Here is a 26,432-nt window from a genome sequence, read left to right as displayed (position 1 = left end):
GGCAAACCGTAAGGGAAACCTCCTTCCCCTCGGTTAAAATGGAAACAAGGTGGGGTAAAAGGGAGAGGGAAGTCTACGTCAGATGCCACACAAGTAGAGGGCCTAGACTTAAGAGAGTTAGCAATTGAAACAATGACGAGCGTTTGCAATCTAATGCGCAGATTGGTCGCAACTGCGCATGCGTGACGCTGTTGCGCGCTGAAGCCCGGACAGAGGATGGAGAGGCTTAGCAAAGGTTTGAGACGCTTGCCGAGAATCGGCGTTTTCGGCTCCTTCTCGCAGCTTGTGTTGTATCGGGGACCCTAAACCACGTGACCCGATCGAGCACTTGCTACCACTCTAAAAATCTAGGCACGCTACACAGACGTTTGTGCCCGTGCCGCGTATAGCTGCTGCCCGGTCTCACCCCAGGACCACAAATCATTCGGCTCAATGAAGTGGACGGTCCGTTCGTGAGTCTAAACTGCTTACGGTTGCGGGTCACGTGCACGCGTCTGAGCGCGCTTACGTGTACCTAAGACGGCGGCTTCAAAACCTGAAACACAAAGACACACACAAACGCACACACAAAAAAAGGAAGAAATCGGAGTTCGCCATCTTGGGCAATTGTAGGGTTCGGGACGCGTTCCTGCGCTTCAATCGCAGTTGCGTATGCGTTTGTGCGTGTGCGTTTTTGTATATTGTCGGTTTCTCTGAACGGCGTATTTAAGCTCCGGGCCTACGGGGTTTAAATAAGCCCGCAGGAGTTATGGTCTCTGAGCATCCGCACAGACCCGTGACGTCACAGTTATTGTTACTGCCTTGATGTGACATAAAAATATAGTTGGTGTGTAGTCGTGGAGTTCAGTCAGGGACAAGGTGAAAAGGACAGTCGATTAAATATATAATTACACCCCACTCCGAAGTAATTGATGAAAATGTTTAAGTGTATCCTCCACAAACGTTCTATACTATGTTGCAAACTAAAAAAAAAGAGCTTTTTTCTTTAGGGCCTTGCACTCTCTTCACTTTAACAGAGCGAACGCTGGAGTGGAGATGAGGCCTTTCCCAACCCTCTTCCTCCCAAAGAAAAAAAAAAAAGATTTCATAACTATCTGTCTGTGCGACGGGTTTATATTTTTTTAGTCATATTTGCCTTAAACATGAAGTACCGACTCAATCAAACAATTTGAGATAAAGAAAAAAGTCGCCCCTTCGACGTATTGGTCCGCAAGGGCAGTGGTAACAGACGAAGTGATGTGTTAGTGAGGAGAACCTTTGTAGGCACGTGTAGACTGAATGGCGCAAATGGTAGACAAGGGTGCCATTCGTAGCGTTGTTATAATGTACGCTAGAGGTCCCACCGGCGCTAGTGTGCGGTTTTAAATTGAAGGAGGCAACCATGTCTGGAAATTGACTTCCAGTAATGCATTCCTACGGAAAAAAGTGAGTGTATTTTCTGTTTTCGCTCGGACTACAAGGGAACATATCACGAATAATTCGTACGTGCCAGATAGATTGGAAGATGTCTCAATCACGTAGACGAAAATATTGGTTAGTTATGGGATTGCGATTTCAAAATCATGGCACTAAAAAAGTGCTAAAATGGCTTCATACGCGTATTTATGTACACTGTCCGACACCGTTAGCGCGAACACGGCATCGGCGCTTCTCTAGAGGCGGGTTTACGCCCCAAAGCAATGAAGGCCATCTCGAGAATAAAGATAGATATCAAGAACTACGCGCTAACACTGGATCAAAACCAACCCATGCATGTCGACGATCAAACTAAAGTGAAATCGAAGTAATGAGTGCTATTTGTGATACATTACGTTCGTTCTATTCTTTCTGCTCCCGTATGGGTGCAAAGGTAAGTTTGTTCCAGCGTTCAAAACTCATATCCGCTTGCTCGAAAACTTTTAAAATGGAGGGAAGTCAGAAACCACTTGTCGCGCGATAAAGTCAGCACACTAGTAAGAAGAAAAACAGCTTTTATAGTACGTGCACTTTTACTTTTTTGCGCGTTTTAACCGTTCGTAAAGGGGTCATTTTTGGTGGCATAAAAATCTTACACGTTATCAAAATTAGCGCCATCGTGATGTTCACGCTCCTTGAACAAGCCCAACGTTCTTTTCAATTGTTATTCTTCCTTGGATTCGTCGCTTGTTTCTGCACACTTGCTGTGGGACATAGGATCGTGCACCGGAATATTGGCAAGTTTCACATTGCTTACTGATCGGAAAATTGCTGTAACTATAGCAATTGCACTTTATAAATGTTAATACATTTACAAAGGTAAGTCCAGTTATTCTACGGCGAAGAGACAAAATGCACTCGCGTTTTTCCATGGGAATGCACAGGAGCACCGCAAGAGTGGACTGGTTGCTAATTGCTTCAATTTCGAAACCGGAAGTCCCGTAGACACTAGCAGCAGTTGAACTTCTAGCGTACATTATGACAACTCTATGGCGTCATGTTCGGCCGGCACTGCTGTCAAATCAGACGAGCACTACGTCAGCCTTGGGCTGGCAGTCGGCTTATCTACTTTCGACCCCGGTTGGGTAAAAAAATATAACACATTTTGTGTAAAAAGAGCATGACTTTCTTTTTAGATTACACTTTCCTTCGTTTCTTCAATTTTTCAAATGTCACGTCGCTCCCAAAATTTCCGCTCTAAAAAAAAATGCTTGAAGCGCGTTTATTTTTCGTCAAACATTACGGATTGTTTGCGCGGTGCTCCAAATTAATTCCACGTGTGTTCAAAATCTCACAACTCCCGCACCCTCGAAGCTCTTCGTGCTGCTCTAAATTTTAGGTTTTCGTGTGGAGTATTTACCGATCGCCAGTGCAAACAACACATCCGAGTGGAATCGCGAACACAGTAATCGAACGAAGCGCCGAATTCGACGTGGAATCTATATTTGTTCGCGCAAACACGTGAGCCGCAAAAAAAAACTATACGGCACCAGCTCCAGAATTGTGTGTACTTTTTATCAGAGCCTCGGACAGATGTCAAACGAAACGATGTTTACGTTGCGCTTGTGTAAGAAACATGCCGCCATCTTTGATTGCTCAAAGTCAAACACAGACTCCCAGTGCGCTTGTCAACCATGATTTGATTGTAAGTACTAAAGTTTTTCTAAAAAAAAGAAAGAAAGAGACAGACGATTTTGTCCCCTCGAATTAGTGCGTGTAGAAACTGAGGTTGAGGCGGAGAAGCCAACTTTGTCTCTAGTCAGCTTTGCTTCAAACGGCTGCCGTATAGCAGCTGTCCTGTCCCTCATTTTCCCCTTTGCATCGCTTATCACCAGAGCAAAAAATGCTGAGTCATTGAGCTGTGGACGCATGCGCAGCGTCTGATATACCGCACAGCAGAGCGACGGCGCATGCTCAGAAGGCGTTCCACAGCCCAGCAGACAAAGATGGTAGCGCGTACAAGGCGATTTTTGCAAAAGTCTACAGCCCATTGCGATAGATCCCCTTCTACACGCTGCCATTTTTCTTTTATCTACTGTGCCGTGACCAGGGATGGGCCGTATTTCAAATACAAGTATTTGAAATACGGATTTCAAATACTTTGTGTATTTTGCGTTTGTATTTAATTACAAATTGGGTAATGTATTTGACGTGTGTATTTAAATACTAAAACGTGGGTATTTTAAATACAATTGTAATTAAATACAATTTTGTGGGTGAAAATACATCCCTAAAATTTATTGTCACTGTCCAGAGCAGGAAGAAAACCACGTTCTACACCGAATGCAGTGTCTCTCAATCAAGCAGAAGCGTTTAGTGGCTTTGTGAGTACGGTGCTAGTCCAGGGCAAGAATAGTGACGAAATCGACGTTCACAGGCAGACTGGCTAAATAAGTGCCTGTGACAACTTGTGATACTTTCCAGCCTGATTTCCACCCATATTTTTGCCTATAACATTCTAAATGAGCGGGTCGTCCAGATTTTCGTAGCTGGTGCGAGTTGCAAAAATAAAAATTCTCTAGCTAGTGCTGCGTGTCTTGGTCGTCTCGGTTCTTTGTAGGTCTATACCAAAATCTAATCGACAAAAAAAAGCTGCTTGAAGCTTTGTGCTTCTTTCACCCATTACGTCCAAGCTGATTACATTTTTTTTTTTTGTGATTATATTTCTTTTACGTTACTAGAGCCTCGCACACTAACTCCCGAGAGTGCGATGCAAAATGAAAATGAGATACACAGAAACCCGTTGCAGGCGCCCTGAAGTCGCTGACGCAAATTTTGAGGAATGTATTTGGAAAAGTATTTGGAGGACACCAAATACATTTGGTTGTATTTGTATCTTGTAATTAAATGTTTCTTTGGAAATGTAATTAGATTTGTAATTAAATACATTTTTGATGAAGTATTTTGTATTTGTATTTCGATACATATTTGCACGTATTTTGCCCATCCCTGGCCGTGACACCCGTTCTGAGCATGCGCCAACAGCTCTCTTCTGCAAATAATCATCTGAACAGCAAACATTGCTGTTCAGATGTGTACCCGCTACCAAAGTACGTTTCCGAAAATTCCACATCATTTGAAGCCTCGCGAACCGAAGAAAAACGAGCCAGTCGGGACGACAAACACTCGTCGTTAAAGTACAAACTGGTCGCCAACAACACTCATCGTGTTTGTTCGTTGTCTTTGAGTAGACTGTTACGTTACTTGTTTTGAAATAACCAGATTACTTATAATCGATTACTTTTTTAATTATATTTCGAAATCATTTTATTACTTTTATTGCGAGGTAATTGCAATTGTAATCATATCACTTTTGGAAGTACTCAAATAACCTGTGACCATTACTATTTTCCCCTCCCCTTTTTAATGGAGTCCGTTCTTTTCACAAGCTTGCCACCAGAGAATCCTCGAACCATTTGTCCGATAGGAGAATCGTCTACTAAAATTGGTGGATTGATAAGATAACTAGCTAGTAATATGATGATTCTAAATCCAATAATAGTAGAACTCGATTATTGGATATAGAATCATCGTATTACCGTATTAGAACCCTTTCTGCACGTCCGATAAGGTACGTTGGTCGCTCCGGTACGCGCTGCCCATATGCGAGTCTTCTGCTGCAACGCATGCGCAGTTCTTACCCGAGGGCACCATATCAGATGGGCAAAAATGGTTCCCTAAAACTCCCTAATGGACAGTACGGGAGGCCCGTTCTAAAACCGGCACCTGCCGTTTTGAACGCCTCAAGTAATCGAAACGCAACGCTTACTTTTACAATTAACCATCAATTACTTTGCACTTCAAGTAGTAAAATAACCTAATTGAATGCTTTTAACCAGGACTAATTCTAATTCTAATCGATTAGTCTTTTCCCGAGTTACGTGCACAAGAGTGTTTGTGAGTAAAGTGTCTGAGTGCTCTCGCCTAGGGATCCGGTTTCAAAGGAACGCGAACAACGTAGCACGGGGCAAGGGGGGAGGGGGGGGGGGGGGGATCGCCACTTGTTTAAGGGGGAATGTCGTCGTCGTAAACATGCTGCTCCGTGTTCTGTTTTTAGAGCCCATGAAAACGTTTGTGGCGCAACCGGAGCTGCCGCGGACGCCGCGAAAATCGTTCGGGCCCGCAGCTTCCTATCGATAGGTCCAGATCGAATCTTGACCTTCGTTCCAATGATCTAGATGGACCTCAGCCAAGGCACGGAAAAATAGTTCCTCCGTGTTCACTTTCCTGCAGAACACAGGGGGAGCCAGTCACTGCGTATGACGAAAGAATCCTATAAAGAATCCCAATATTGGCTGTCATCGAGTCTTCTGGTTCGGAACACTCCTGAACGTCCCTCGTGTATAAGAGCAGCTAACGAAGAGGTGCTAACTCTTCCTTCGCCGACGCAGGACGCACGATACCTTCTGTTTTAGATGGTAGGCACAAGTTCGTCTTATTTTAAACACTTATTTTCAGTTTGACATTCGTGTGACATTCTTCATCCGTGGCAATATCTTCAGGGACTATGCACGCTCTCCATCCATCGCATTTTTTCAGATCTAGTTGTATTCTTACCTTCGCCATTATAGTTATGCGCTGCGCAAGTTCGTCTGCTTCTTGCACAGGGATTGCATTGACCGGCATTGATGTCAGAACGCCCAGCTCTGATTGGCTCTGACTAAAAGGATATTGGGCAGGTTTCAATGACAGTTCCCTTGAGGTCTGCCCGCGATCCTTCCAAACGGAGCCAATCAGAGATCGGTGTTTTGACGTCACCGCAACCTCTGCGCAAAAACCAGACAAACTGGCGCTCCGCATAGGATACCTTCGGCATACGCAGTGATTGGCCATTTGTAACCTGCATGTCTTGAAGGATAGTTTTCGCTGAAGTTTTTTCAGACTGTATACCTAAAAATGCTGAATCACGGTTTATCTCAGGTGTCTTACTGGTAAAAAATCTGACGATTGGAGTGTCCTTACGTGCCTGTTGGTAGGTTCATTAGGCTGATTGACACAACGGCACATCCCCTTTACGATTGATTGGCTACGGAAAAAGGTATTCCTGTTTATCTATTTTCACGCATAACACTCGGAGAGCCAATCCCTGTTACGTAACGGAAGGTCGGAGAATGACTACGACTGAGTAAAGAAAAGAAAAAAGTCAACCTAAAATTTGAGTAGCGACATGACGAATGTACGGCGTTTGACGTGCTCACGTCGATGCTTTCAATACATAAAATCGAAGTCCTATATGTGACACATCCGGCGTTTTACGAGCTGACGTCACGCCTAGTGCCAGATGCTCTATTTCATTTCGGTAGCGAAACTTTAATTTGCATGAATGGACGAGCTCCCCTGCCCCGCGGGGCCACTTCTTAGAGCGTGGTGGGGTTACTCTGGCCTATTCTAGCCTACTCTCTGGTTCAGCTCGAGACGAGATGGGGCGTATAGCCGACGCCAGTATTTGGACAAGCCAAGTCAAGCTCTATATTCCTCTCAGGGGGGCTTGTAATGCTTCTACCTCTCTTGACCCGCTTCGGGTGTCATGCCCGCAGCTACATCGCGTCTCCTTCCGTCCCTGGTTTACGAGGATTTCTTTCACCGCGCATTCCGCGCAGTCTGGCGTTCGCAGATCTTATCAGGGCGGGACAGACATTTCGAAAGTTTCCTTTCGTAGTTTTGTGCTTGGTTCGTCAGGTTCGAAACCACTTGAAATCAGAGGCGGCGTTCTTTGCCTAGAGAAAAAGGGCTGTTGCGTAGTCCCGAATCCAGAAGTCAATCGGAAGCGCGCAGACAAACAAGCAAACAAAAAACAAACAAAAACTTATTCCAGAATGTTGCGAGAACACAGAGCGTATACGCTGCAGGCCCACATTCAGCGAGGAACGTGAGAACACATTTTAGGGGCATGCAGTGAACACACAATAACGAAGCAGACACTTGTACACTATAGGAAAACTGGAGCGTCGATATTCTGGCAGAGCACTTGGCAGAGCCAATCGTTGCCATTTTTTAAGATAGCTTGACCAATCACGAGGCTGTACATATGTATAGAGCTAAAAATTAAGTCTACGCTTCGATGCTGAGCATGGCCATAGACTCCTCCAGACTCATTCTACAGGGTGAAACAAGGAGACGCGAGGCTCTTTAAATCGACCGGAAAATTCGGTTTCTTAACCTATCGCGCTACGACTTTGTGCAGCGTTGCCCACAGATGATGCTTTTTTTTTTTGTAGAATTTGCGAAGAACGAACTTAGCTGAGGAAAAAGTAAAGAAACAAAAAGGCTTAGCTCCTATGGAAACGCAGCGACGCCACCGGTCTTCAAACAACACGGCACCGTTTCGCACGCGAGACAAGAGATGGTGCAAGCGGTCGCGACGCCAACTGCCACCAACGAACGAGCAGACGACGCCGAGAGCCGGCCCTTTTGCAGACAAGGAACTGTAGTTCCTTGCTGTTACCGCGCCTGTCTTTTTTGTTTCTGCGACTGTCGCCGCCTGCGGAACGCGCGCCGCTTTTGAGTCGGAAAGATCGTCTGTTAAGAAGGCCTGCTTTCGGCGACGTATGCTCGTTCGTTGGCGGCGTTTGTTGCTCCATCTCCTGTCTCCCGTGCGAAACGGCGCCGTGTTGTTTGCAGACCGGTGGTGTCGCTGCGTTTCCGTAGGAGCTAAGCCTTTTTCTTTCTTTACTTTTTCCTCAGGTAAGTTCGCTCTTTGCAAATTTTACAAAAAAAAAAAATGCACCATCTGTGGGCAACGCTGCACAAAGTCGTACCGCGATAGGTCAAGAAATCGAATTTTCCGGTCGATTTAAAGAGCCTGGCGTCTCCTTGTTACACCCTGTAGAAAGCCTGTCCAATCGCGAAAGAATATTGCCGCTGTGAAGGGGAGAGAAAATCAGAGAAGAGGGCGTCGTGCACAAACAGTGTTGTACCGAACGGCGTTCCAAGGAACGGCTTTCCTATAGAACGCCTTCCTTTTAGGAGGAACGAAGCAACGCCGCCGTTCAATTTTGCATCGATGTAACTGGAACGGAAACTCGTTACAGTTTTACGGGAACGAAAGATGGAACGGCGTTCTCTTTTCTTCGTCCGGTAGGGTCATTTTTATTTTATTTATAAGAGGGGAATTCTAAAGAAAAGTACAAAAACAATATATTTAAAAAAAAGAATCTCGTTAAGTTTTGTTTTTTTCTTCTTTTTTTTTACTTAGAGTATATTTTGTGGGGTCCTCGCTTGGTAAGTGTAGGGTGCAGGAGAGCTAGTGAGCACTGATTCTCTTTTCAGTGCCCGAGACTGCGGTACAGAAATTAAAACATTTAGTTGAAGGAGAAGACAGAAAAAGGGGCGTCTCAAACCCACCTACTTTCTTTACTTCAACAAACCCTCATACACCCAGAATTCTAACGCCGACCGCAGCCATCACGGAACTTCTACAAAGAAACCAGTTACACTAAAAAGAACAGGTTACTAGACATCAAACGTGTATCCCAAACATTGGCCAGATGGACAGAAATTAACCTTCCTTCCCTCTCCTCTGCTCCCACCTTCAAACTGAACAACGTGCCCAACCTTCACGAAGAGGGACTGGTAGTTTTCGCGACTGACCTTCAAAAAGCCCTACCTTCTTCTCCACTTGCTCGTCTTGCTCACAGCAGAATCGAGAAGCAACTGTTGTTAAGTTAGAACACGGGACTTTGTTAGATCGAAACGTGTAAGGTTGTTGTAAAACGCTCGTGCAGTGTGAAGTAACAGTACATTTGTCTCGTCTGCATAGCCAATAACAAACATGTATATGGTAAAACGCTGAGATTTTTAAAAGTAAATATATCAACAAATGCAACCTCGCTTCCGCTTGTTTTCTTCTGCTGGTGTCCTTCCATCCCCACATTCAAATTCGTATGTTGCCATTCGATGGGATAGATAAAAAAATTGGTTTGATTCAGCTAAATATTGTAATTAGCAAAATACAGATGTAACGTATATCTATAACGATACGTTCCATTTTTAAACTGTGACGGGAACGAGCTCCTTTCTCGCAGATGGAACTTGTAACGGGAACGCGTTCTAAAAATCAAAAGGAACGAGGAACGAGCTTCCATTCCTTTTTTTAGGAACGTGTACAACACTGTGCACAAGGCGAAGGAGTTCCCTCGGGCAGCGCCAAACAATGCCCCAGCGGGAAAATCCGAAAACACAAACGCTCGTTTTTCTTTTTTTTTTTTTTTTAAGTGTAGACAATTTTTTGTTGATTCTTTACTATACCGTTTCTCTCCCGTTCCTGTATACGCCGGTAGCCTTTTTTTTTTCTTTTTTTTTCCGTTACGGTTCGTTTTTTTTTTTCGCGGACATGCCACCCCCGCGCGTATTTTTGGCGCTGACTGAGGAATCACCCCAGAAGTGGCTCTCTGTGCTACCATATCCGTAACCGTTCGGCGCTGCTCCATGCCATTTCTCCGGTGGCCGGGCGCTCAATGTCTCCGTCGCGGAATTGACAGACTTTCTAGAATAAAGGAGGCTATGCCATATGATGTTTCACCTTGCTGGCTGAGCGCGGACTGTATTTTATTTTTTATTTTTTACTTTTTTTAAGGTCAAAATATATTTAGTTTTGTTGTTCGCCGGCCCCCTTCCGTAGATTGGGGCGATAGGCTTTCTGGAGCGCTTATAGGGTTAAAAAGAAACGTTCCATATGTATTAAAAGTGTTACAAGATTCGCTATTTTGGTAGAGATCAGCTATATATAATATCAACAGCCTCAGACAGAAACAAACAAACACCCGGCTAACACTCAGGTCAGGTACGTTAATGGACCAAAATATAGTTATCATTTAGAAATAGACACGAACCCATAAGACAAGTTTAAAACAAAAAAAAAAAAAAAAAAACGAAGAAAATAAAATGGGGTTTTTGCGAAGCTAGTGTGATGAGTAGGTGTATAGTTCTAACTCTGACAAAAGACGAAACATCCGTTTTGATTCACAGTAGAAATTCGGGGATCACAGTCGCGCGGTTTGGGTTCCACACCAATCCTCAGTACATTCAGTGAGACTGCAGCTTTATCCGATAAGAATGCCGATCAATGAATCATAAATAACGAAGCACATACCAACATAAATAGGTCACTAGCTGCGCTTCTGAAGCTATCGCTGAATATAGATGAAAAGACAATTTATAAACTCACTGCATAAGTATATTTCTTAAAGAAAAAAATGTATTTCATGTATTTCAGGCATGTATTTCAGGTTCAGTCAAGGAACGCGTGCAAATGTCACTGAGCTTATAGAAAAAGAAACCAACAAAACCGCCTGGCGTGTTTATTATGTCGATGGGTCTTGAGTCCTTCTTTAATACTCTTATTGGCTAATGATCGGAGGAGCGATAATATATTCCACCGGAGTCGCGATATCCGGTGTTTCTCAAGCTCTCAGTAATGACAATGGAACACTATCGACAGCACCCTGGCTGTAAATACGATAAACCCCATCTGTAAATAAGGTTAAACTCTCTCCGAATATCAATCCTACCATGACCGAGGCAAGGACGCCCTCTTCCATCCACACTCATCACTAGTTCCCGACGGACTTCTATTTTAAACAAACGAGGGAAGCCGCTAGTCTCTTCGCAAATTACGAAGGTGTATACGAAGACAGGCAACAAGAGAGTTCGTTCGTTGAAAACTCGAAAAACGTCCCACAGCGCCCTAACACAGCTGGAGACAATTTATATATTTAAAACGAGAAAAGCCGAATAAACTTACCGTAGGAAGTGGAAGAAAGTAGTCGAAAGTCGGATGGCAATGGAAGTGAAATATGACCGAGCTTAATTGTTCCCACCGCGACCCGGAATCTTTTCTACGCTTACGCTTCGCTGCGCCTCGCTGTAGGGGGGAGACCCGGCAAAAACGGGAACTCGCTTTCTTCCAAGTTTCGAGACTTTCCCCTCTTCTTCTGTATTACTGTTTAATTAACATTTCTTCTTCTTTTTTGTTTCACGTTTACCGCAAGACACGGACTTTGTGTTAGCGGCTTTGACTGGAGCGCTCGTTTGTTGAGAACACGTTTGTTATTAGGATGAAGCAGACGACGTATCAATCAAGGTTGTGCTCTGGTGTTATGGCCATCAATTTCTTTATTCGATGAAGCGAAGAGTTTGTTCCCGCGTTTTGGGACCGGAACTTCAAGTTCATATAATAGATAGGCTGTGCTATTTTTGAACTACAATTTTTTGAGAAACTGTGCACAATGAATAATGCGGCGTAAGATCATTCACGACGAGAGATTGCCCGAAAAAGGCACTTGTGCAATCAATTTCCATAATATAAATAACGAGATGCAACGAAAAATTAACATCATGCTAAACATTGCAGAATAAAGAACGCATGATTCGTTTCCACCCAGGTGCGGGCAGAATTCAACTCCCGAGTCGCAGTGAGTGACCTTGTACAGTGCGGGGCACTCTTAGTGCTAACATGACCTCGGCGATATTTTAGATTTGCTCGCAAAGGAATATCGACGAATATTCCTAACTTTTAGATGGTTGGGCATTTTTCAAGATGGGCGGATGTGACCACACTGGCAGTTTGAATGGTGGCGTTTCAGCTCTCGATAATAAAAAAAGAACAAAAACCAAGAATACCCGGTAATTGCCCCCTTACGCTAACTGTCGAGCTCCATAAGTGCCGATTATACTTTTCTTCTCATTCATTGTAAAATCTTCGACACTGTTTTGTCTTTAATATGTTGGATTAGGTCATATACATTTAAATGTTAATTGTGTCTTTTTTCTAGCTTAACTGACCCCTCAAATAATCTTAATAATCCTGTCCCGCCGCCTTGTCTGTGGCAGTGATATTTATTTATTTATTTATTATCGGGGCCAAAGGCGTTACAGAGGGGAGTGGCCTGTTTTAGAAATACAGAGAAAAAACACACAACAAGAACCGGAACACTAATTTAGGCCCCTCATTGAAGCAATACAGGACACTCACGGCATTTCTAAAACTGTTAGTTTCAATAATTTCGGCAAAAGTTATGGAAGGGTGGTTCCAATTCAAAGAGGCGTTAGGAATAAAAGAATGATATAGTATGCGTTTGTCCGGCAGGATGGAATGCCAACTTTGTATCTAGGATCGTTGCGCGCTGATAGGTACTAGGGTTGCGTTACTGACCTTTGCTTTAAAAATAAGTTGTAAAGATATATTTATGGAACAAACATACGCTGGAGACTTTTCTACGAAGAGAAAGAATTGGTAACGATAAGCTGGTTTTCATTGCGGTCTACGCTGGCGGTACAGTGGTTACAAAAATAAAGCGGGACGCGCAATTCTGAACAAATGTCAATTCTGAAATGAGTGAGTCCATACTGGGGTCCAAGATAAATGTAGCATATTCCAGCTTGCTACGAACAAGGGTTTTGCACAGGAGTAGTTTCAAAGACGTAGGTGCAAGAAAAAAAAGCATCTTAAGGTACACAAGAAAGCGAGTAGCATAGTATATTCCACATAAGTTTTCCAGGACAAGTCCAAGATAGTTGTAAGGAGACTCAAATTTAAGAGCAATGTTATGAATGAAGTACGTGTTACAACGTGACACAGACATGCATCTGTATTTAGCAGTATTTCATTTCACGAACCACGTGTTACACCAGTCAGGGATAGAGTTAACATCCGAGTGGAGAAGGGATATATATATCAGGGTCAGACTGGTGAAGGAAATCTATCAGAGGTTACCGCCTGCCAACTGTAAAGGTACACACAAAATACTAAAATATTTGACTTTACTCTTGGCAATTATTCATAAATGTTAGTAACAATGATAAAAAAAGTTTCAACGGAATCATTGGATTATCCAAGTGTTGAGGCCTACTAGTTGGGTGACAAGAGACTGAAAATGGGCGGATCAGCAAACTTACCGCCACCTTCCCGCAACGCTTCGAGGCGGGCTTCAGCCTTCAGTTTACTGGTCTGAAACAAAACAAAAACACCAAAAATTGTCACGAAGTTGGGCCACAAGTGACGTTACACTTTTGATTTCGCTTGACAAGGAACAGATGACTACGGCTGTTGCGTTTACCGCGCCCTCAGTTTGTCTTCTCGATTTCAACATAGCGACGTCACAATTGCGTGATTTATTTATTTATTTGGTTCTCCGTGCCTCAAAACGACCGAAGTCTCTGTATGAGGCACTTAAGTACAAAATGTAGCAGGCTTACAAACAGCTACACAGTCATAACAACATGCATACATCAGCGCATACAGTCTCATAAAAAAGGTCTACAAACGATATGGTAGCTATGCGTACAAGAGTGACTCAATTTTTCGCTCAAAGATGTTCGTAATTAACAAAAATATCCACAGTGTTGGTGGACATGTCATTAAAAGTAAGTTGCACGCGGGTAATGGGACATATAGCTTCTCCTGATGAAAAAGATAAAATGGATAGGCATGTCTGCTAACATGGATAGGTGTGTGGAAATTCACACAACATAACATAGCACAATCAAGTTGGCCGTGAATAATTCTATTTAAAAATAACACGTCACGCATGCTTCTTCTGCTTGATAGAGTTTTTTTTAAGTTGAGATTTTTAAGAATGTAGGCATAATCATAAAAACACTTTCGATGGAAATACCGACCATAAATTAGCCTCTTCTGAACATGTTCCATTTGTTCTGATTCGGATAGCGTAAGATAGTTCCAAACAACACTGGCGAACTCAATCCTGGAACAAATGAGGCTCCAGAAAAGGACGAATAACACACAAGGGATTCATGAACTCCCTCATAAAACCATAAACGATGCCCAGCAATTTAAAAGCAGAGCTAACAATCTGCAATACAAAAAGCAAAAGAGAGGTGGCTATAAAAATAAACACCACGGTTACGAGCTGTGGTGACGTGTAAAACGGGAGCGGTACCGAGAACGTAGTCGTTAGAAATCGGGTCCGTGTTCTATACATTGATAACGCCCTGGCTTTATTAGGATTGATCCTTAAATGATTGGATAAACACCACTCATGCACACGTGACAGATCGTCCTGTAAACATGCACGGTCAGCGAGTGACCGTCACGCGTGAAGAGTCTGAAGTCATCAGCGAATAACAACAACTCGGATTTTTTTATGCACATTTCGATATCATCATTAAAAAAATTAGCAATAGTGGTTCCAAATTAATCTCTGGGGGACACCGGACGAGGAAACAAAGTGTTCTAAGAAGCTGTTCAAAATTCGCAAACTACTCTAATAAGCATAGAGTAAATACCATGTAAAAAGCTTGTGCAGAACCAGCTTATGGTTAACCCCGTGCGAAAGCCTTTGACATGTCGAAATAAACTGTGTCGACCTGATCATGGGTTTAGAACGAAGGACACAGAGAACGATTGGCACAATGCTGCGATTCGCAGCGATCCTTGTTGTGGATACGGCAGTTTCCTGTTCTAGTGCATACAAGGTGTTCGGAAACAAACAAAAACAACCATGACGGAACTACAGGTGGGAGTTTGTCGCATCCGGTTGGCTTGTGTTTTCCCTCGTTAATTAGGACCCGCAGTAAGTAGCACGTACTTAAAACGTTTTACCGCCGAGGACTAATTGTGGTACTTCCTGAAATTTACTTATACGGAATCAACATGCCTTGCTGCTCCCTTGGGTGAAAAGAGGAGCACTTTTTCGCGAATAGTGTTACACGAACACCCGTGTGACGGATTTTGTTGCGCTACGATGGCACTCTGGAATAAGGCCCTATACGCCAGTTGCAGACGCAATTCTGGCACTGTGTACCTTTGTACACTGCTAGTACAAGGGTGTTTTCAAGTAACGTCAATCCGCCATTTTGTTGTTACATGTTCCGTGACGAAATGTATAGGCCCCAGTGCACTATGTATGAACGATGGTGCCAAATGAGTCTTTCAAACGCCGTCTTTGGCACGCACCAGGCTGCTCCTAACAACAAAATGGTGGACAAAATGACGTCAACGAAAGCGCACTTATACCATTACTACTACTACTACTATTATTATTGCTATTGCTACTACTACTGTGACCACACAACCACCCGCATCACAAACTCGAGCACATATACACAAGCATAGGCACTTGCGCATGCACGGGTGTTGTGACGCGTGCATCACAGCAAGCCAACTAACGCCCGAAAAAAAAGTATAGCCAGTACCATTAATGTAATCATCCGCGACCAGTGTACCGCGATAAACCTCGGAGAATAATGCGACTCTAACAAGGCAATCTTGGTGTATGTTGTTATATTTTTCTTCGTGTTTATATAGCATAAGCTGTATAATAAGGCTCACTGAAAAGCAAAGCCCTTGAAAGTTGCTCCATGAAAACAAAACAAAAACGAAAGCAAGGGACACTGGGAGTTGTGTACAACAAAGGGTTCTGTTAGAGTGCCTTCAAAGCGCACGTGAAGGCTCCCTAGGTTCTGTACGACCATCTAATGCCTAACGGCCCTCGTCAACATGTCTTCTTTTTTTTTCTTCTTTTGTGTGTGTGGGGGGGAAGGGGGGAGGGGGGGGAGGGGGCGAAGGGTTATGGGCTTGCTTGTTTTCTAGCTGTCAGTTAGGTTAGCTTTCATGTGTTCAATGTTAGGACGGAAAGATCGCTCCGGACATTGAGCCACCGAGTGAAATCAAAGGCAATACTAGAGACACGTTGAACAACAGCAACGACAATAAAAACCTAATCAAGCTGATTTGTTGTTTAGACTAGGAGGAGAAAGTCTATACAAAAGTACAAACTTTAACTTTGACAAAGCCATGAAACGCGACGAAGGAAAAAAAAAAAGAAATAAACGCTCTTCTTTTTAAAAATTTTTCAAACGCTCCAAACTGACTTCACTGCTACATATAAAACATATCACATATCTCTTGAAAAACAAAGTACTTAAAAATATGTAGCATTTCTTCCTTTTTCAATAGCAATAGTCGAGTTGTCATGATCGCGACAGCCCCATATATATATATATATATATATATATATATATATATATATATATATATATATATATATATATATATATATATATATATATATATATATATATATATATATATATATATATATATATATATATATATATATATATATAACGGTCGTCTTCGGTTTAGGGGTTATGATCTGTCAAGGGCGGTCTGTCCCCGCTTCTTTCTCTCTCCGCCTTCCCTGATTTAGGAAAGCAAAAGGGGGAAAAAAGGAGTAAAAGGAATGCCATTCTCCGACTTCAACGTATGGCAGATGGCTTTCGACATCTAAGCGGGGACAATATCTGCTCCGACATCTGTCGTAGCTATCTATGAAAACGCGGCACGCGTCCTATATAGCTCGCTACTCAACAAACAGACGTTATTGTTCTTCAAAAACGACAAGCATTCCGGCTGTTTCCAGCGGTTCACTTCTCTTTTGTCGTTGATGGAGCACTTTCAAACTCAGACCCGTTATAGCAACATTTCTTATGTCCGAGTGAGGTTTCAAATATCGTACGCCTATTTTAAAGCATATGATATGCATTTTACGCTACCCTCCCAATCCCAAACTTTTGTCCGTTCGTCCGTCATTGAATTTTCCGCTAAATTTAGCGGAAAAATTGGCGCCACGTGACCTATACAGCATTTCAGTTACCCGCTGAATTTAGGGAAAAAATTCACGTCTTGTGACCTAGACACAATACAGTTTTCCCGCTAAATTTAGAAGGGGGAACATGACGTCACGTGAACTATACAACCCTTCAGTTTCCCCGCTACATTTAGCGGGAAAATATACGTCACGTGACACCAATTCACTCACTAATTCCCTATAATGCATTTCACGCATCGTAGGACTTTAAAAATAAAGGTCGCTGCCAATCTTTTTGTTGTTTTTTTTCTTTCGCCAATGCGCACGCTATTTCTGTCATTTTGAAGAAAGAAAAGCAAATACTGCTTATACAGGCACGCACACGCGCACACACACACAGAACAAACAGAATGAATCTACGTGGTTTATGGTTAATTGCGTATACACTGAATAACTTCATAAAGTCCTCCTTGCTACAAAAAGAAAGAAAAAATAAGTAAAGTTGTGGTAACAAAAATACCTAAAGGTCTCTATGTACCCACGAGGAAGACAACCAACAAACATAAACGGAGAACACATCAAATATGCCTCCGATATATAGTCATCGAACAACTTAAGAAACGGACGGTGTGGTGAGACCCCCCCCTGCATCTCATTATCACTCCTTGGCCAGTCAGATTGCGGCATTGGCGAATAAGAACGACGAGAAACCAATCACGGAGCGAGAACACGAAAGGCCACGCCCCTAACTTCCTAAGCTGTCATCGTCTGGATAGTTTTCTACTTTCCATTATTTGGCTTTCCATTTAGCCCGACTTCTTCCAGCGGGAAATGTCTTGTGGGGTACGACTGACGGATAACCAGTGCTCGAGCGAACCAACAATGGACAAAGGTAGGTTTTCGTGTACGCGCCCATTATATCATACTTCACAAAAATTGGATCACGCTCGCAAAAATTGCACCATTTACCTGTTTAACTGACGCTTTCAAATACTCGGAATTTTCACGTGCAGTGGATTAATAAAATCTGCTTTCCAGTAATATTGTTTCAATGCTTTCGTAGAATAACTTGTGTGTGTTTGTCTGTAAGTGTGTGTGCGCGCGTGTGTGCGTGCGTGCGTGTTTAATGTTTATTGGACGAACGTGAATATTGATTTCTCTCTGATGTTACGCGATATCAACTGTTTCTTTTCCCCCGATAGTTATGTTTATTAATGATTTCTACTTGCGTAATAATAATAATATTAATATTAATAATCTTTATTTGTGTCCAGAATATATTTCCTGCGGAATGTCCCGTATTCTGGCCACTCCCCTGCCGTAACGCGTTTGAGCTATGCAGGATCGCTTGAATACATACACGAATAAGTGAACACCGGCGAGTAATATATATCAAACAATATTACTCTAGGAAACGTTTCGGAATACTCAGGTTCCGAAAGGTTTCTCTTTTGAACCGGTCGCTACAGAAGACCTAGTACATCAACGGCAATATTCTTTGATAGAGAAATAAGTAAATACATAAATAAATACATATAATGATATTCTTTCTATTGTGACATTCCAGAGCCTCATCGTTGCCGACGGAGTAGAAGAAAAAACCGAGAACGGTAGTCGCATGCTGTTGGGCACTCGAACACGCGCCCAGGCAGCGCGGGCATCATTGTCAGACAGCTGCTGCCATCTTTCCGCAGCGCGGCACACTATAACTGGCTCTCCCACCTCCTCCTTTTCCACCTCCTGTTTTCATTCTTCCCCTTCCCAAAAGCAAAGTAGCGCGTAGCGCGTAGCCATGGAGGGGGGAGAGGAGGTCCCAGCAAAATGGAATGAACATGAAACAAACAAATGCGATACGCTGTCTTCGATAAACGCAATCCATTGCACGAAGACCGAATGTGTTGCTGCTGTTCACCATTCAGATTTCAATATAACTTTCAAATGAATAGAAAACTGAATGGAAAACTAACACCTACTAACAAAGAACGGATAGTGATACCTCAAACGAATGCAAAGTTATGGGCTTAAATTTAAATACGGTGGATACAAGTTTACTTCTCAAAACTTGACGATAAAAAGAAATCTCATTAATTTTTATACTCGAATAAAACTGGTGACATGTTTTACCACGTTAGATATTCAACCGCGATTAGTATTTTGCGGTATTACACTGTCACACCTAAAATAGATGCGTTTTTTTTTTTTTATTGCATTTTGATTTGAGCTGCAAGGTCCGTCATGTAATATATTATATCAATCTAATTTTCACGGATGAATCTAGTGATATGCGGAAAGCAGGTCGTCTGCTCCTTGAGCAGGGGGGTGCGATGACGTCAGAACAACACCGAGCTCTGATTGGCTGTGGTGGAAAGGATAGTGAGTAGACCTCTATGTTAGATGCCTCGAGGTCTACCCACTATATATTTTCTTTTCCATCAGCCAATAAGAGCTCGGCATTCTGACATCATTGAAAACCCTGTGCAAGAAGCAGACGAACTTGCGCTCCGCATTGATATGCACTCATCCGAAAGTACTATCTCGCGTAAATCAATCCATCACCCAGAATGGAAGGGCATTTAGAAAAACAATATATTAGGCAAAAAACCTTTTCTTTTCTTCGGTACATTACAATAAATGCCGTCAGAAAAGACGATAGTCTTTTTTTACTCGCCCCCCCCCCCCTTTTTTTTTTTTTTTGTGCTTGTGTGTGTGTGTTATTCTTACACATAAATCTGCCTCGTTTTCATTTGACCTACCTCGGCTTTGCGGATGGTGTTCCTAATATCTTCGAGTTTCAACTCGATGTCTTCTTGCTCTCCTGTCACCGATTCCATGGTCTGAAATGAGAAAAAAGTAAACAAAAGAGAATAAACTTACAACAACCTCACAGGACACCAGACCTACTTCACGCTGTCTAAACATCTTACGCCTCGCTTCCTTTTGGTTTTACCTGATCGTGGCATCTAGAGGCGGTTTCGAGCAGGGTGTCGGACCGTAACCGGAACTGAACCGCTTATTTTGCCTAAATCGGAACAGAACCCGAACTGAAATGTTCGGCATAGGGTGACCACCCGTCCCGCGACTCGCGCGACTGTCCCGCATTGAGGACTCGTGTCCCGCGTCCCGCCCGAGAAAGTCCCAAATCTACCAAATGTCCCGCATTTCACACTGTCGTAAAATTCCCTCCGCAACTGGCGCTGCTGCCGAAGAATGGGGCACGGGGAAGTGCGGAGGTCGCTAGTAATTGTGTGAATCGAAATGGTACGCCATGATCTATGATCTATCCAAGCATTGCGGGAAGCGACCGTCGTTCTTGGAAGAAAACTGACGCGCATGCGCCGTTGTGCCTCTCCCTTTGGTGGGAAAATATTGTACGAAACAATTCTCGCCAAAAGTTTAAATATAAAATATTGTAATTATTTTCAAATTGCTGTGCCAATGCAAAAGATGCACTGTGGATTACTTTATTTATTTATTTTTTTTTTAGTTAAGGCAGCCACACATGCAACGGTCGAAAAAGAACATAATGTTAAAAATAAGTGTAGTTAAAAATGCCAACGCGAAAGGTTTGTTGTGGAAAACGTTGCGGAAGAAACACTGCGCCGGCGCGGGGCTTCGGCATCCTCCTTGCCGCCAATTTGAAAAAAAGGTTCTTTCGGGGTTAAAAGACATTCTATCATGCCGACGAACGCGACTGAGCCCGGACATACTACATGATGTCCTTTTCCTCCGGTGGTTTCACGAGGCCAAAGGAGAGAGTACACATCAGTAAAATCACTATTGCCTGTGCATCTAACAATGTTTGGAGATGCACTCGTCCATTCTTGCAGTAGGTACATTTAATTTTGTGTTTGGGTGAATAAAACGTTGGTATCCAGTCACACGTCACGTCTTGAACTTTTGCAGATCATTCTAATGGACAGACGGATTACATAAAAGTAATAAATTAACGCTTATTTGATACCGCAGTAATCCCCTTCATGGCAGTAGAGGTGTGCAAATCGTCGGTTAAATTTTTCACTTTTCCTCGAACCGTTATATGAAACCATACGAACCGGTTTAAACCGGTTAAAGCCGTTCTTTTTTTTTTTTTTTCCTTTTTTTTTTTTTGTCCCGGAGTTCAATTTGAACCGAACTATTTTAACTGTAACCTGAACCGAACCGAAATAGGTTTCGGTTCGACACCCTGGTTTCAAGCAACAAACCGAAACTGAGATTAAAAACACAATGTCTCAAGGCGAAAAAAAAAAAAAAAATACTGCGATCGTGTTTTTAGTTTAACCGGCGGAATGTCGCGTTTCTGATGAAAGAATTAAAATATAGAAGTTCTTTTTTATGTGGCCCTATATTTTGTTTCAGAATAAGTGCTATCGACACTGCGATGCGATGGAACAGAGCAATGAGCGCCAAAAAGTGCGTCGTGATGGCGCTCGTCTTCTTTATGAGTTTGCTATGACAGACTCAACGAATAACGCAGTCATTGCGCCGCCATACCGCGATTTCTCTAAAGTTGCTAGATAGGTATCAAGGGCTTTCTCCTGTGTGCGATTGGTGTAGCCGGTGTGTTCTCTTTTCTTTCTCTCTTTCTCTCTCTTCTGGTCGTCCTTTAATGATCTGAAGGCGTCTAGCTCTTGCCGATCAATTGAATATGGAGAACCCGAACCGCTTGCTGCGTTAAATACAACGATGCAAACGCTCAGTCTTTTTCACGTTTTCGTCATACTTTCAAAACTTCGCGATCGTTATCCGGAGCGCAAGTTCGTCTGCTTCCTTTGCAGCGGGGTGTGGTGAGGTCAGAACGACGAGCTCTGGTTGGCTCTGATTGAAGGATGGTGCGTAGACCTCAAGCGCTTTGAGGTCTAACCACCATCCTTCAATCAGAACTAATCAGAGCTGAACGTTCTGACGTCACCACAACCCCTGTAAAAGAAGCAGACGAACTTGCGCTCCGCATTACTCCGTGCCCATTGCAGAGTAAACTTGTGCATTGTTGACCGTTCGACCCTTCATGTGCAGCTTGCCGGGCCGGCCGAACACCCCCAGACTTGAACTGGATGATGTGGTAGGAACAGTTAGCGAACGCACGCCGTTAGGCAGTGACTCGAGTCTCTAAATCGCCCTGAGGGAACATGCTGGATTTCAGGCAATAAAATGAAACTGCTCGTAAGAAACAGGACTATAGTATAGAGTTAACGTTTTGAAAAACGACAGCGGAGTTTTTACAGTTAACTATGCAGCTAAGTGGTATATGTACCATCGGGTTCGAATGAAATGCTAATGGTGACGGAAGTTGGAGCCCACTACGGGCGCAGCTCCCAAGGTGCTTGGCGAGGTTCAAACACATCGGAGTGGACGCACAACCTCGCGGCACCCTACCCCGATTTGTTTGAAATGTGTTTCAACCTCCGCAGGCACTTGTCAAGCTTGGAAGCTGCGCCTGTAGTGGGCTCTGTAAGTTCCGTCGCTGTTCGCATTTCATTCGAGCCCAATGGCACCTCCACGATGGCTAAAACAAATCTTGCACTGCCATGCCAATTGGTCAATCTTGTACGGGCTACTCGAAAACAAAAATGTAATCGATAACAATTACAATTACTCTGGGTTAAAATGTATTCATTTGCATTGTTGATTACTTGAGAAGAAAGGTAATTGGCTGTCACTCGATAAAGTAGCCGGCACTTTTCGGATTACGTCAGATTTTTCAGGACGACATATTTTTATCCCAGTTTACGGACCTGTCTCTTGTATCGTCCATTATGGGATCAGAATCACCCCATGATAAGTTACTTATCTCCCTAATTCACCAATTTTGGTATATCATCCTCCTGTCGAGACTCGATTCGATAATTCCTCGGTAGGCAACACGTACAAAGGACGCCTTTGAGAAGGAGAGGGTGAAAACAGAAACGGTTACCAGTAACTTTAGTAATTAAAAAAAAAGTAATCGGACAACTCTCGCGATTACTTTTGAATTATATGTATGCAAATTATTACGAAATTACTCCAAAAAGTAATTCATTGCAAGTAATTTGATTACTCGTAAACGAGTACCGTGTACAAGTCTGCAATAGACACTTCTAAAAGGTCCGCGCCAGCGCCTTCTCCCCCATTGCTCGATCACATACTTTGAGCACGTATTGGACACGAGGGGTTTCGTGCGCGTTCGGCGAGGACTCGTATCCAATTGCGCGCTTCGTGAGCCATGGATGGATGGATGGATGGATAGATGCTAATGGATGTACCCCTTGTAACGGGCGGTAGCTTGCGCCATCTAGCCTAAGCAATGGGGACTGCCAATGTTGCTCGATGGACTTTTGAAAAAGGGCCCACTGGCTCGTGCGAAGAGTGCCGCTATACTTGTATTTAAGCACAGCGTGCGGCTTTTATCGGGCAAGCTTAAAGGAGCTGTGCAACGATATTCAGTGGGAATGTTTTTCGCTATACACGAGCTTACTGGCACTAGTGAGACTCAAGGATACTCGCACGCAACGCCAATGGCCAAGAAACTCCTTTGTTGCGGTGAAATTTCAAGGACAAAGGCAATTTTTTTCGTTCAATCTCTCCTTTGCAAAATTTGATGACGTAACGTGGAGATCGCAGAACACCCAAGTGACGATATTTGAATGCGGTTTATAGATTGGACCCCAGCCCTGCGTGGGCACTCGATTTGGGCTCGTGATAATTACTAGCTCGAAAGGCATTCGGGTAGTCGCCCGCGTCCAATCGCTGCAACGACGACAATAGCCGAGCCATAACAATGCCTAAAACTCAGCGCGTGTCCTGGGCTTTGCCAACCCCAGCGCGTGGCTATGATCAACATTGGCGGCATATAATCGGCTCCAGATCGCGTGGCCGGTTGTTCTGGCTGCGAGTTGAGGGGGTGAACGCTGCTCGTTTTTCTTAAATTTTTTTTTGGGACTTCTATTGCGTGAAGTGAAAAACGAACGCGTGTTTCATAGGTCATTAACGTTAGGGATCCGTTTTAAGCGGTATTTGCGCAAAGTACAAAAATTGTTGCATAGCTCCTTTAAGACTCCGTTTCACCTTAATAAACGTCCGACCAAAGTCATCGCCTTTGTGCGTCTGCTGTACCCGACAATATCTCGTTTCACCCAAAGTCCAGGCGTAGCCGACGCTACTAGCCGATGTAACCGAGAAGACAGCGTCAAAAGTGCATCATCACCATATTTGTCACGTTTCTGTGCGTGCATAGTCTACCATTGCTGAACCAATCATAAACAGAAAAAGAAGGCCCAGTGACTCGCGATTTCGACGCTGATTCATTGGCTCCATCGGGTAATAGCGACAGCTGTGCTCGGACTTTCAGTGAGACCGAGTGTATAACCCTTTCTTTTCATGCGGCGGGGGAGTTTCAGCGGGGCGTGCACACTCGCCTTCTCTCCCTTGGCGATCTGGCCGAGTATCCTGTTGAGTTCCTTGTTGGCGTCCCTGAGGGTGCGGCAGTCCTTCATGAAGGCGGACGCCCACTTCTTGGCGTCCTTGCTCAGGCAGATGTCCGCGTGGTGCTCCGTGCAGATGGCCTGGATCTGAGCAGGATCCCCCCACCCAGCAACGAGAACCCGTATAGATTCACACAGTGGTGGGAACTGCGCATGCGCAGAAACCAGTATTGCGTGAGCAGAGCCTACAGCAACGCCACCGCACTTGCCCATGACGTAATCGCCGCGCGTTGGCACGTAGGCTCCCCCTCCCACCAAACTCGTGTGAGCCGAAAATTTTTAACAGACAGTACACCCGCCGGCAACATGAAGGTAAACACCTTACCTGGTTTCTTGTCTGTTTTACGGCTCCCTAAAGCTATATTAACTCTCAACGTCTCAAATGGTACGTGACTTGGGGGTCTAAACTTTGCGCTCTAGCCCTCTTCTGGAACAGAGCTTGTTCCAAAACTTGCAGAAGCGTCACAAACAAGAAGAGGGCTGTTCACCTTCATATCGCTCACGGGTGAACACGCTCGTTTCAAAGTACTCAATACTCTCTCTGTAGTGTCAAGCGGCCTATGAAACTCCGGGCGTGGTTTATCGTGTTCGTCACGTCAAGTGATGCCACTTACAGAGCATTACGCCACCTGGTCACGTGACGTTCTATCTCTTTTCAGGATTACCGCCCCCAGCAAAAAACAAAACAAAGAACAACAACAAACGGATGTTTTATGATGAAACAGTGAGAAATGTGCAGGTCGCGTTTCCATTCATAGGGGAAGGTAAATGCAGCCTACACGTCTGGAATCTCAACACGATTTGTGTTGAGACTGCAGAAGAGGGACTCGTATGACGCGATTTCGAAGAACTGGATTATCACGAGACAGTTAAGTTGACTCGTATTATACCTATTGTATTTGGACAGACTCTAAGCCGCCACTTCGCATCCAGGGGAGGTGGAAGACACGAACGAGCAAAGTAAAGGGTAAGGTAACCCACGTGACAGCAATCAATGCACCAGTCAACGGCTATCACGGCATAAAAATAAAGCAAAAAAGAAAAAAGATGCTTAATCATTGTAGCAAGTGTACCCATTTGTAACTCTCTGGGGCAAAGCGTTCTATAGTCGGGTGATTTCAGATAAGATCGACCAAAGGGTGGCTGGTCGACATTTTTAAATCAACTGATGTTTTTATATGACATTGTCTAGTGTCTGGTATAAACGAATCCACACTTAGTTTTGACCAGAAAAAAAATTTGGAGACAAGAAAAATCGTAAGGCAGGGAGAGGTGGACAGTTGCAATAACGCGCACTGATGGAGGGGGCAAGTTTGAAAGTGAATAATTAAAACAATAAAATTAGGAGAATTTTACAACTTTTTACAAACAAACTATGGGTACAACTTGCTTGTCATATAAAGTAATAATATTTATTAAAAATTTATTTAGTTTTCTAAAAATTGCCAAACATGCCTGCTCGAACGACAAACGGCAAACTTTGGAAATCTGTATCTCATGAAATAATTTAATCATTATTACATAACTTGCAGGCATTATTTTACTAATATATGGCTATTATTGAAAAAAATAAATAAGGTATCTGAGTGACACAATAGTTACAATATATTTAGGCAAACATGGGAAACAAATCAAACAAAGAAAAATTCCAATGCGAATAAAAAAAAACATTACCTTCGATTTTTTTTAAATTTGGGTACCCTGTTATACTCTATTTCGGCATTCATTTCTATTAAAAACATGTTGCATCATTGCACTGTGAAAGAAGAAACAACTCCCCAAAGTAGGGTCCTTTTTCAAAGCCTACACTTAGCAGTGTCCTATACAAGAAGTGACTCTGAGTTCCAGTTTCATGAAACTTGCACAAATCTTTTATATACATTTATTCAGATGAGGTCATTGATAAAAAGAGCGATCGGTCACGCAGTAAAAGGGAGGAGAAACTATATACAGCATTTTACATAAGCGT

At 43.4% G+C, this 26,432-nt stretch overlaps 1 protein-coding gene across 1 annotated transcript in view; it reads right to left on the bottom strand.

Annotated features, from left to right (window-relative positions):
* Nucleotides 1-26,432, bottom strand: part of LOC8030552 (protein nervous wreck) — a 147,657-nt gene that overhangs the window by 50,881 nt on the left and 70,344 nt on the right. The window contains exons 11-13 of the mRNA XM_042289742.1: nucleotides 24,398-24,550; nucleotides 19,760-19,840; nucleotides 13,351-13,402 (exon numbers count right to left, since the gene is read on the bottom strand). Coding sequence (XP_042145676.1) covers nucleotides 13,351-13,402; nucleotides 19,760-19,840; nucleotides 24,398-24,550 — 286 coding nt within the window. The remainder of the gene's footprint in view (nucleotides 1-13,350; nucleotides 13,403-19,759; nucleotides 19,841-24,397; nucleotides 24,551-26,432) is intronic.

This window comes from Ixodes scapularis, unplaced genomic scaffold (genome assembly GCF_016920785.2).
Source record: "Ixodes scapularis isolate PalLabHiFi unplaced genomic scaffold, ASM1692078v2 PGA_scaffold13__105_contigs__length_92229423, whole genome shotgun sequence".
In the NCBI taxonomy this organism is placed as follows: Eukaryota; Metazoa; Arthropoda; class Arachnida; order Ixodida; family Ixodidae; genus Ixodes; species Ixodes scapularis.
Note: the sequence above shows the minus strand (reverse complement) of the source record. Positions and strands in the feature narration are given on the sequence as shown.